This window comes from Bubalus kerabau, chromosome 1 (genome assembly GCF_029407905.1).
Source record: "Bubalus kerabau isolate K-KA32 ecotype Philippines breed swamp buffalo chromosome 1, PCC_UOA_SB_1v2, whole genome shotgun sequence".
NCBI lineage: Eukaryota > Metazoa > Chordata > Mammalia > Artiodactyla > Bovidae > Bubalus > Bubalus kerabau.
The window spans coordinates 45,428,273-45,442,049 of NC_073624.1; the positions used below are offsets into that span (position 1 = coordinate 45,428,273).

A 13,777-nucleotide genomic window follows, 5' to 3' on the forward strand; every position below is an offset into this window, starting at 1 on the left:
GGAGAAGACTCTTGAGAGTCCCTTGGACTGCAAGGAGATCCAATCAGTCCATCCTATAGGAAATCAGTCCTGGGTGTTCATTGGAAGGACTGATGTTGAAACTGAAACTCCAATATTTTGATCACCTGATGCGAACAGCTGACCCATTTGAAAAGACCCTGATTTTGGGAAAGATTGAAGGCAGGAGGAGGAGGGGACAACAGAGGATGAGATGGTTGATGGCATCACTGACTCAGTGGACCTGAGTTTGGGTAAACTCTGGGAATTGGTGATGGACAGGGACGCCTGGCATGCTGCGGTTCATGGGGTCACTAAGAGTCGGACACGACTGAGCGACTGAATTGACTGACTGACTGACTGACTGATGCTGGACAAGACTGAATGTGGGTGGAGAAGGGGATGACAGAGGAGAAGATGATTGGATGGCATCACTGACTTAATGGACATGTGTTTGAGTAAACTCTGGGAGTTGGTGATGGACAGGGAGGCTCAGCATGCTGCAGTCCATCGGGTCGCAGAGTCGGACATGACTGAGAAACTGAATTGAACTGAACTGAATAATGAGGGATGTTGAGCACCTTTCATGTGTTTATCAGCTATCTGTATGATTATTTATTAGTTTCTTTTCTTTCTGGTTAAGTTCCTGTCACTGATTCAATTCTAATGACTCAAGGCTGAAAAGGTACAATTTTCAGTCATATATGTTTTGAAAATTTAAAAAAGCAAACAAGCATTACCCCCACACACAAATGTTGCTCATGAAATGCACACAAGCTAAACAATTAGACTCATTAAGTGGATTCATAGGTGGAATTGACTCCGTCTACATAATTTATACTTGTAGGTGGAAATTTGGATGATATTTTTTTCATTTGAAGGAAAAGTAAGTTAAAAAAAAAAAAACACATAAACTGTTGTATGTTTTCATAGGTACTGTTCAGATTTTTGGTTTAATTTTCTGTAGACATTAATGGATATATTGTCCCTTGTTCTGTATTAATTTATGTAAGTGGATAGTTTTGAAACTGTCCAAAATCCAGCACAAAAATTAGTTAAAACATAAGAAATAATGGTTTATCCATAAAATGGATGCCTTCAAATTCTTTTAGAAACACTGGCAGTGACAGCACAAAATGATCTAGAACCTTGTCAACATAATATCTTATGCTTTATAATAAAAACATGGTGACTTTTGATTGCACTTTTAATTTCTCATATATATTTTACTATATATTTTTCACTTGTGTAGCTTGTATAAACTGCCTTTACAGATTATAATCTAGTATTAAATGCCTTCAGCTCTGCAGAATGGAAATTAATTTGAGATGTGGTCATATGAAGAATATGTCTACATTAAGGGGAAAAGAAGCCTCTAAAATTGAATGAGGAAGTCAATTTCAACAAAAGAATGAGGAAATATTAAGCAATAAAATTCAAATTTCCAATCAAAATTTATGAAAAATTATGAATACCACCTGATTAAAAAGAAATAAAATTAAAACACTGATGAAATATCATTTTAGTTGTGTTTAAATTGGCAAAGCTTCAAATAATAATTATGTCACGTATTGACAAGGTTAACTGGAAATTCTTGTATATTGTTAGTGGAAATATAAATTTTAATTTAGCCCAAAAGTAAATATAAAAACTTCCTGGGGAGACATTTAGAAACACAAAATATCTTTAAGAGTGGCCATTTGACTAAGTGTTGTCTTAAACAAAACCAAATATAGAGCATTTGGTTTATAAGTTCCTTTGAGTCAGTGCTGTGTTGATTGCCTAAAATTTGTTGCTATGGGTACATTCCTTATGAAAATACAGATTATTTATGAAAATATGAAGGAAAGAGAAACAATATAACTGGTATTCCCCAACTACTAGATCATCTGATAATGTATTTATAGGGATATTTTGCAGATGAAACAAATGTAGCTAGTATGTATAAATGGCATTTACCTCTTCTTACATCTGATTCATTTTTTTTATTATTCCATATGGAAACAATCCCAGATCTTAAGTTTATAATTTTATTAAAATAATGATATGAATTAAGTGAGGTTTTAAAGACATTAAGTTGCTTCACCTACTGAATTATTGATAAATGAATTACTCTGCTCTCTAATGAATGCCAAAAATAATGACTGTTAAAGAAAGACAGCAATTTAAAGGTCTCAAAATAAATCTGAAAAAGAGAGGGTGGGAAGATTTGGGAGAATGGCATTGAAACATGTAAAATATCATGTATGAAACGAGTTGCCAGTCCAGGTTCGATGCACGATACTGGATGCTTGGGGCTGGTGCACTGGGACAACCCAGAGGGATGGTGTGGGGAGGGAGGAGGGAGGAGGGTTCAGGATGGGGAACACATGTATACCTGTGGTGGATTCATTTTGATATTTGGCAAAACTAATACAATTATGTAAAGTTTAAAAAATAAAATAAAATTTAAAAAAAAAAGAAAGAAAAATAATTTCTAATCACTTTATTTTTCAAAATACATATGAAACAATAAAATTATATTTCAAGTTCTTTTCCATTTTCTGTTATAAAAGTAATCATAGACTTTACAACAGCTTTGAGGTTTCATTGCTTCATAATTCATCTGAACCTGACACATATGTTCACACATTTTAAAGAAGACATTGTAAAAGTACTGAACTATTTAACATCTTTTAAAGGTGGTTGCAAAACATTTGTTCTAAGTAATACAATTACATGTTGTCAAGTTTCACAAATGGCTGGTTACCATATACAAAAGCCAGAAACATGAATTTCAAAAGATTTTAAAATTTTTGTTCTATTATACAGACTCAGAGAAATCTATTTGAACAGTGGCTACATATTATATCACAAACTTCAGTTAAAAAGCCACCACATCAACAATGACTGAAGGATACAAAAAATGTCAAATATAATGGATATAAATTATTCAATGATATATATGAAATGAAGAAGTTTCATGTCTTCTGCCAGCTTAGAATAACTGGCAAATTATCTTGGACTGCTCATTAGTGGAATCATTGTATTTACAATGTGAGAAATTTCTTTTCTATATTGACTTCTTCATTCTTCAATGAAAATCTCACTTCATGTGTTCTAAAATTTATTTAAATTTTGCAGATGAACCCAATTATTTTTCTCAGTTGAAAAAGTCCAAAAAGTTAATGCAAATTCGAGTTGGATTTTTTGTTTATAAAAACTTTAAATGTAAATATCTTATATTTTAGAGTTTGTCTACCTGCTTCTTTCTTATGCTGTGATAGAATTTATGAAGCTATTCACATTAGGGATTACTATGCTTCTATATGGAAAGCTTAAAGGGTCTTTTAAAAGAAAAAAACAAATATATATATATAATAAAATTAGCAAAATGGTCTAAATGGATACAAATAGAATAAATCATGAAATTTTCAAGGGGAATGATTCTGTGACCAGTTTGTACATAGCCTTAGGTTGTTTTTTTAGGTTCACAAACTTTATTCTATAGCAAAGTCATAGTCAAATATAACTCTGTATGGATGTTTAGACTGGGAAAATAATAAAACAATTTTGAAAGGATAACAAAAATGAAAATCCAATGCATTAACTTTTCAGCATTGGGAATTATTTCTCTGAACAATTTTTGACTCATTTTTATAATGTGCACTGTTATCCCATACATTGTTTTTGAGGAAACAAAATTATGATCTCGAATAATTGAAATTGAGCATCCCATACAGTAAATAGATTCTGCGTATAGCTGATGCAACTCATAACAAAATTTCTGAAGACAGTGGTCCATTTTTACCCTTTTATGACAAAATCAGCCATAGTTTGTTCTTTGGAGAGAGCATTCATGACCCAGTTGAGCTTCAAAGAAATCACTGTCAATTGGAGGTTAAAACATTTCCATGCAATTACTATTTGCATATTTAGATCCATTGAATAGAAGTCATTTCCAGCGTTTCAGAATAAATAAAATAGGATTAGTGTAATCAAGTCTTCTTTTAAGAGTGTATTTAAATCATCTCAAGCATGAAGAAGCCTATCTTCTCCTTTATATCTTCTACTTATGTTTTTCAATCACTATTTCTAATATTCAAAATGTTTGCATTCAATAAATCCTTAAGTCCCACCTCAGCAGTTTATGCTTTCTTTTTAAGGTCATGATATCATGATACTATTATGCTATTAAGTCAAACCCTGGTTACCAATCTTTATGATGAACAAAGTGGTAATAAAAACATGTTTTTGCCTTGATGAGAAAACACTTGAACTGAGAACAAGTTGCTGTGGCTCAAATGTACATCTTTTTGATTAACTGTTATTGACAGATGGCAAGTATTACCAGTGCATCTTTTATTAAATTACTATTCATTTAACATATGATTGAGCAAATAGAGGAAAAGTGTTTTAATGAAAAAGAGAATTCTTACCTAAGAGATTATCAACTGAATAACATATTGGAAACATTAGCACTCTTTTGCATATAGAATATGCATTCACTATTTTCTTTTAAATAATGGGTCTTAGTAGGTTCAGATGAATCATATCCTGAGCCACGTCTTCTAGTAAGTATTAAAATGCTGTATCATGGGTTTTTTGAATAGTATTAGAGAATTTTATTTCTCCTAAAAGTTAAATTACATTTAATTTAAAAAAACATTTAATTTTGCATTCAATGTCTTTATTTCCATAGGCTTTAATATCTGCGTTTAATTGTCATTTAGTTATATAGATTCTTAATTTAATTTACTTCACTTTCTATGCTTTTGTATCATTTCTTATTGGCAGCAATCAATTCCTAGCCTACAAACTATAAATGCTTAAATCAATTAAAGTATATCAGAACAGCCAGAGCTGCTTCAAGAACAGATTTTCTGGAAGATGATTTTCTTAAATCCTCATCAACTCTAGTTTTCTTTCTTTCTTTCTTTTTTTAATTATCAGGTAATTAAATTATTTGGCCAGGATTGCAACTAAGGTGGCCAAAAAATCATATGGAACTCCATTCCATGAAAATATATCTGAGAAAATATCAAGTATTCTTTTTAAAGAGGTAAAGAAATAGCCATGCTTTCAATGTTAAGATTTTGTGTCCCTTTATTTGCAACAGTCTCTGGCTCTTTTGATGACTCGTTCTGAAATAAGTTATATTTTGTTTCATAGATAGTAAAAGTTGAGAAAGAAGTGAAAGTTTGGCTTTTTCATTTTTGAAGCAATTATTAAATGGGATTTTAATCCCATTTTTAAGGGATTGACAGCTTTTTATTGCATTGTGCAAGTTTTAAAATAGCAAACATTACAGGAGAATAAGTACAGGTGTTAATTAAATATCACAATCAGATAGATTCAAATATACGTATTTTGTATCTAATACCTGAGTCAGTATCAATCAGTTGTGAGCTCCCTGCAGTAACTAGAATGTACATAAACTCTCAAAAATTGCATAAGATAGTGGGTGCTTGGTTCTGTGTTCTGTCCCTAGTTCCCCGTCATTAGTCCTGCTGAGTTTTTTAAATGAATTGTTAATGTATTAACATCATAAGTTTTATATATTAAATAAAGTGCCAGAAATAGGACTGGCCTGACAAAAAGTTTAAATTGTCAATAAAAATGTTAAGAAACTGTGGTTAAAAAAAGCATCAACTGTTCAGAATTTTGCGAGAGAATGATTATATACTCCACAAACATCTGTGCTTTTTTATACTCAATTTCCTCATTCCCCCGATTATTTAGTGTAAAATAAGCAAATGAATAAACAAAATAAAAATAAAAAACAAAAAGAACATCAGTGTTGTTACGCTAACTAATCAACACGTTTCTTTTTCTTAGATTTATGTTTGGCAAGTCCCTAGAATTAGGTATCCATTATATACCTAAACTGCAACTTCATCATGCATCAGTGTGGTTGTTAAAATGTGGTCTTTCACACAAATTAGTGGAGAATATCTGTAACAGCAAACCTTACTTTAAATATTGAAATGAAAAACACGGCATCTTTAACCATAAGTAGAAAGAGGATAAGTTATGTTTGTACGGACGTGTGACTGTGCAGAGTAGGATGTACTGTATTGAAAATCCTACAGTGGCTCAGACAGTGAAGAATCTGCCTGCAGTGCAAGAGACCTGGATTCAGTCTCTGGGTCAGGAAGATTCCCTGGAGAAGGGAAAGGCAACCCACTGCAGTATTTTTGCCTGCAGAATTCCATGGACAGAGAAGCCTGGCGGGCTATAGTTAATGGGGTTGCAAAGAGTCAGACATGACTGAGCAACTAATACTTTCACACCATTTTAAACCATGCATTTAAAATCTGTTATGAATTTTCTCCCTTTAATCTCTCAAGGATTAGCAAATGGTCAGTCCTGATATGTTTATTCTAATCCTTAGGAAACAATAATTTTTTAAAAAATTATCTTAAACTTTTAGTCTACAATAGCCACATTAAAGTCTCCTAGTTGGCTGGTTGTTTGTGTTTTTTACTGTAAACACTGACTATTTCTACATAGGAGGCAAAGAAAAGCATGAATAAAAATCCTTAAGTAGGTTTTAGGTGAAAAAAAAATTATCATACTAAGGAAATATAGTTACTAATTAATTGTAAGCTGCAGCTATGCCTATAAACAATTGTCTCTGAACATGTTATTTTTAATAAGAGATTCATTTTGGTATTTGGCAAAACTAATACAATTATGTAAAGTTTAAAAATAAGATAAAATTAAAAAAAATTTTTAAAAAGTCTTCTCATTTGACAATTTTATTTTCCAATAAAACAAAGAATTACAAAATAGAAGTGTCATCTTCAGTAATATTGTCTATAGCAAGTGGTTCTTTTAGGCTTGGTAAAGTTTCTTTAGTTTTAAATCAGAAAATGTTAGCCAGGAATACTTGTTTTCATGGAGATGCCACAAGCAGTTTTGAAAAATTTTAGGGAATTATGTATGACTTAAAAATATTAATTTGTAAAATAGTTACATCTTAATTAATGATAATACCATCATATGAGAGGTGCCAACATACAAAATCTCAAGACTTTGAAACCTTATTTTAATATTTAGAAATAAGGGATTTTACTAAAATCAAAATTTTGCAATTGCTGACAAAATTTTCTCATTCTGATGAATCCATTTTTAAGGCCTAACTGCAGATTTTCTTGCTTTTTGGGGGGTAGGGGAGGGGGAGAAGATTTGGATTTAACCTTCTATCTTTGGATAAGTTTGAAACATGCATAATACACATCTCAAAAGTAAGGCTGGGGTCGTTCAATATAGATACTTTCTAATAGGGCCCAGAAACATGACAATAAAAAGTTGACATGATTTAAAGGAAAGTTCTGCAAAAACATTGCATTGTTTTTACAACTAGTGGCCTGATTCTTGATTCTTATGAGGACAAAGCCTTTCACAAAATACTGTGGATCTGTGCCTTAAGAATTATTTGTTTTTTATTAGATGTTGAAGTTGAATTATTTATAATTTTATAATTTGCTGAAAAATAAGTAATTTTTTTCTTTAAGAAAATACCCATTTCTAAAGATTAGCTTCTGTTTGAGTTTAAAAGTCACTATCACTGTGTACAATCCAAATGGCAATAAGCACAGAGATTCATTGTAACTTTGGTGTCAGTATGTCTATCAGCAATACAGGATCCATGTGATAACTTTATGTCACAAAATAAACATGTTGTAGTACTTGAGAACCTTATGAGTTCTGATTCTATTCATTTAGGAATACTAATGCTACATTTGAGAATATGAATAATAGAATTTTTAAAATATCAAACAGTGCTACAGATATTTGAACTAGTAACTTTAAGACAGTATAAAATAGTAGCCCAAATGGCTCAATATCCACTTGCCAGCTACTAAATATTCTTAAATATATACTCAGAGAGGATCTTCAAATTATAGTGTTTTCTCTATATCTTAAAGAATAAGCTTGAAAGAAAAAGTTTAGAGTTTAGCAAAAACCAAACTTCACCAAGAAAAGATTTTGTTGAGAATGAAAGAATAAATAATAAATAAATTAATAAATTATATTAATTTGATTATTTAATGCAGTGAGTAAAGCTCACATTTTCCATTAAGGTTTATATAGAACCATATACACAACTGAAAATGAACATAGTTTTAACAAAGTCAAAACCATACATATATGACATGTGCTACTTTACACAATAGCAGCATTAACTATATTTAATTTTAGATAAGTATGGATTATTTTCAAAAATGTATTATTTGCTTATTCAGAGAATTTACAATTTATTAAAAACAGTTTTTCTGCTAATTGGCATATGACACAAATAATAAAATGCCTTATGTAAGTAAAGACCATTTGTATTCAAGTAAAATATATTAAGATGTTCAAAGTCAGTAAACAGACAATAAAGGCAAATACAATTTACACAATATTTTGTTTGTTATCAGGATGTATTTCAAATGAGGAAATAAAATCTTCCACTTTTTTTTCTGATTTGGTGAGTACATGGTCCTGGGTCCTCATTGTAATGGCATTATTTTGGAAGCATTATGGTGTGGAAGTTGGCTTGGGAGATGGACAGGATCCTTGACTATCAAAACTGGTCGCCCGGCCAGGTAACTGAAAGATAATAATTTTATAATGTAAAAAAAAAATAATAAAGTGGGTAATTGTTGTTACCTTTTAATAGTTAATATTCACACCCATGATATGCTAGTCTCTGAAGAGAAGATATACATAACTCCCCATGACCTTCATAACTCACCTTCTCAGGTGGCGTGAGGGGACACAAACATCTCACAAAAATGTAGGCAGAGCATGGTACATAGATGACATGCAGGGAAACTGCAGATTCATTTCACATTCCATCACAGACTATTAGTTTTAGACTATTAGGCTCAGATGGCAAAGAATCTGCCTACAATGTAGGAGATCCAGGTTTGATCCCTGGGTTGGGAAGATCCCTGGCAAAGGGAATGGCTACCCACTCCAGTATTCTTGCCTGGTGAATTCCATGGACAGTGGAGCCTGGTGGGCTACAGTCCATGGGGCCACAAAGAATCGTGGGAAACAACTGAACAACTAACACTTTCATTCTAAGGTTGGGTAAAAGCAAGAAGGTTCAAGACACAAGAGCCTGCATTCCATTTGCTGTAAGGCAGGAGGTGATTTTTATAGAAGCAATTAATAAGAAGGACTGAGTTTGGAAAATAGGAGCCACAGGGATAAAGAATAATTTCTTCTAGTCCCTAAATATTATGTATATTTTAAATGTTTAATTACAATAGGATAAACTTTTATATCCAAGTAGAAGTAGACAGCTTTTCCAAGTGATGTTTTAGTCTCTTTCTTACTCAAAACACATAATTCCACACACAGCACTTTCCCACAATTCAAAATCCAGCCAGTTCTTAGGTCTGTAGTCCCTATGTTCTGTTTGACCAGTGAATGCAGGTGCAGAAGTCAGAAAAAGTGAGCTATTTGCTGGAGAAAATACCTCTGCATAATCTTTTCAGCCCTCTTGTCCTCTGCTAGTGAGCAACTAGAAAATTGTATCTAGGATCTTCTGATGTTTATCTTTCCTATATACCCTACAATTTGGAGAAGGAAATGGCAACCCACTCCAGTATTCTTGCCTGGAGAATCCCAGGGATGGGGGAGCCTGGTGGGCTGCCGTCTATGGGGTTGCACAGAGTCGGACACGACTGAAGTGACTTAGCAGTAGCATACCCTACAATGACTGAAAAGTTCTCCCATGTTTTCAAGCACAAATTCATGCCTATTTCATAGTTTTTCCTCATCATATAAATGTATAACTTCTTATTGTTGTTCAGTTGCCCTAAACAACAGTCAAACAGTCATGTTCGACTCTTCACAACCCCATGGACTGCGGCATGCCCAACTTAGTGAAAGTGAAGTCGCTCAGTCGTGTCCGACTCTTTGCGACCCCATGTATTGTAGCCTACCAGGCTCCTCTGTCCATGGGATTTTCCAGGCAGTAGTACTGGAGTGGATTGCCATTTCCTTCTCCAGTGGATCTTCCCGGCCCAGGGATCGAACCCAGGTCTCCTGCATTGTAGACAGACGCTTTACCGTGTGAGCCAAGCAATTATAATATGCTTTGGGTCATAAAATATCTGTCCTTTCATTAGTTAAAAGTTGTTGATCACACTATCTCACTTATCCCTACATCATTCCTATAAACTCTGTAAGAGCGTGTATTTCTCTTTTTTAAATATTTATTAATTTTTTGGCTGTGCTGGGTCTTCATTGTGGCATGCAGGATCTTTGGTTGTGGAATGAGGATGCTTAGTTGCCACATGTAGAGCCTAGTTCTCTGACCAGGGATCAAACCTGGGGCCCCTGCATTGGGAATGCAGAGTCTTAGTCACTGGACAATCAGGGAAGTCCCAGAGGTGTGCATCTCTATTTTCTAAATATGGAGAAATGTAGCTGCAGCTAAAGCACATGGTCTGCCCTTGATTAGACAGTCAGAGGGACAAGGGTTAGAATTCATGTCTGCCTTCAGTGTAGTACTCTGCCCAGCAAACTCTGTTCTTATGTCTAGATTCTTAGACCTAATAATCAACTTATCAAACTAAGTAAAAACAAAGATGAGAATCAGGAAAAGAATAGTTAAGCAGTAGCATGTACTTCAGATAATACACGTTGTTGAAATGAAACAACCTTCTCAGGACTTATCGAGTTATTATTTAGGGGAAAGTGCTGTGTGAATGTGCACTTGCATAGCACGTCTGTCTTTTATGATTTACAATAAATGATGAAGTGAGTTAAGGATTTGGAACATTAATGTAATAAAGCAGATAATTTATCTAAGATGACATTTCACCTCCTATGTCTGAGCATGTGCTGTTTATATAGTGTTCATGGAATTTTCCCCATAATGTCTTGAGTAACACAGCCAAGGTCACATTTTTGTAACCAAGCTGAGAACAGAATGAGGGCTCAATGACATTTAGTTAATTATACTGCTCTGTCTCTCCTATTCAATGTATGCTTAGTGACAGAATAAGAAGCAGAATCTTATTCATGGGAGAAATAGCAATGTATACTTCACTTACTATTACTGTGTGGTTATCATAAATTTTTGCATAAATTTCACCTCTTATCAACTCACAACTAATTAAATCATATAAATAATTTATTTTGAGGTTCTTCAAGATATTCCAGTCTTTGAAAAAGAAAGACTTCACCTGGCAACATTCACTGTATAGAGTAGACCGACAACTGCTTTCATGGCTAAAAGCTCTGATAGAAACTGGTATTGATATTGCTTCTAGTTAATATAACTATTAATATTAGTTCTATTTAGAACAACATTGTGCTATACTCTGTGTTAAGTACTTAATAGTCAGCAGTTTGTCTAGTTTTACTCTACGTTTACTGCTATTAAGTAGTAATAACAGAAACTTAAGTTTATGTCTTGCCCAAGGTTCTCCAATATGTGGTCACACAGCAGAGCCAGGTTTTCAACTTAGGCAAACTGATGCCTCAATATTTTTAAAAACAATCTGTGAGACTTTTCACTTCCTGGACAGAGCCAGTAACTATATACCTCTTCCCTTACATATTAAGTGACATTTTTGTTTAGGGATTCTTGGGAAGTTTACGTGAGGTGGCTGTTTTCACAAAAGGGAAGCAACAAAATTCAATTTCCAGGTAATAATGAATTTACTTGATTGATCCACCACTTAATGACACAAGTTTTCAGATTATGTAGAGAAAATAATAGATTTGCAGTTTTTATGGACTTACTCTAGAGGAATACCAAACTCAAGAAAATTTAGTTATTTTAAAAAACCAACAAGACATACAGAATTTTGCATACTGGATAACTGAGTCTATGGGACAAAAACAAGAGCAAATAGCTATTTTTTAAAAAAAGGTGAATATGTAAAATGTTAGTGAAATGTTAGCAGATAAATAATATTTAAACAAGAGATAAAGAAAAGAGTATATGCAAGAGATGTCCAAAGCTTACCTCCAACAAGGGGTGCCAATGTGTTATTGGTTTTCGGTGATAGGTCAACATTTCATTCCAGTGGTCTCGCCCAAGACCCTTTGCATCCAGTCCTGTTCTACAAACTCCTATGACCTCATTGTGTCCTACCCTATGATTTGGAGAATATTTTACTTTCATTCCAATATTCAAAGATAAGTTTCAAACACCTTAACAGAATTTTAAGCACAACTAAAACAGTAGATTTTGTGATAAGTTCTAGATAATTTTGCATATTAAACTACTTCAAGCCAAATGAAGAGTCTTAAGTAAGTTAAAACTTACTAAACAAGATTGGGCTTCCCAGGTGGTTCTAGTGGTAAAGAACCCAACAGCCAATGCAGGAGATATGAAAGATGCAGGTTCAATTCCTGGGTCAGGAAGATCCCCTGGAATTGGGCATGGCAACCCATTTCAGTGTTCTTGCCTAGAAAATTCCTTGGACAGAGGAGCCTGGTGGACTACAATCAATAGGGTTGCAAAAAGTAGAACACAACTGAAGTCACTGAGCAGGATCAGCATTCAAAAATGAATTTTTAAAAGGACTATACCCAAACTATTTTAGGGCTCTGTAAATTAAGCACATTTCACAATAATAGGAGTGTGATTAAGAAATGCCAGTTGGTCCTTACCTATATGATGTGTTTCTTTCTTAGAAGCAGACCTATTAACTTTAAGTGATGTAACTCTAATCTCCTTTTTCCCAAAGGGCTTAATGTTTTATAATGATGCATAAATTACTCATAAAGAGTTCCATAAACGAGCTTGTATAAATGACCTGATTGTATAATTACCTGATTCTAAATGATATGTCAGTGAATGTTACCACTGGTATAATAATTAAACAGGGAAGGGCTACATTTTGAACCATGGCATTTAACTTACTGAATAGCATCAGAGCATAGTGAACATTCTTGTTTTCTATTCATGCCTTGTTTTCATAGCAATAAATCAAAATAATAATGACAGTTAATGTTTTTGAGAGCTTATTATGTGTGAGACACTTTTCTAAGTAATTTAAATGTACTGACTCACTTAATCTTTACATCATGACCATGAATATCATTTTTATCAACTCATTTTTGCAGACAAAGAAGTTAAAAATTCAGAAGGGACCTGCCTGCCTTTGTACACTTAGTAAGATATAGAAGCCTTGAATCAAAAGAGTTGACCCAAACACATATGGGGTAAGCTGCTTCTCCAGAACAGAATGCAAGTTAAAGGCATTTTTTTCTAGCATTATTTTGACAGAAAACTCTAAGGAGATTTTTGAGATGATTTTAGGGCATTTCTCACTGTCACTGATGTATTAATTGTACAGTTAATTAATGATGTAGTAATTAACTGGTGTATTATGGCAGAAAGCAAAGAGGAACTAAAGAGCCTCTTGATGAAAGTGAAAGAGGAGAGTGAAAAAGCTGGCTTAAAACTCAACGTTCAAAAAACTAAGATCATGGCATCTGGTCCTATCACTTCATGGCAAATAGATAGGGAAATAATGGAAACAGTGACAGACTTTATTTTGGGGGGGCTCCAAAATTATTGCACCTGGTGACTGCAGCCATGGAATTAAAAGACACTTGCTCCTTGGAAGAAAGGCTATGAATAACATAGACAGCATATTAAAAAGCAGAGACATTACTTTGCTGACAAAGGTCTGTCTAGGCAAAGCAATGGTTTTTCCAGTAGTCATGAATGAATGCACAAGTTGGACCATAATGAAAGCTGAGCGCTGAAGAATTGATGCTTTTGAACTGTGTTGTTGAGAGTCCCTTGGACAGCAAGGAGATCCAACCAGTC

The 13,777-nt window shown here is 33.6% G+C and overlaps 1 protein-coding gene across 3 annotated transcripts in view; it reads right to left on the reverse strand.

The window, feature by feature from the left end:
* Positions 1–7,608: 7,608 nt before the first annotated feature.
* SYT10 (synaptotagmin 10) overlaps positions 7,609–13,777 on the reverse strand; it is a 121,590-nt gene continuing 115,421 nt past the window's right edge. For 2 of the 3 annotated variants that reach the window (XM_055573866.1, XM_055573887.1), the window contains exons 6-7: positions 11,960–12,089; positions 7,609–8,577 (exon numbers count right to left, since the gene is read on the reverse strand). In XM_055573866.1, coding sequence (XP_055429841.1) covers positions 8,506–8,577; positions 11,960–12,089 — 202 coding nt within the window. In that variant the 3' untranslated portion in view covers positions 7,609–8,505. The remainder of the gene's footprint in view (positions 8,578–11,959; positions 12,090–13,777) is intronic. The other variant, XM_055573876.1, reaches the window with a different exon arrangement.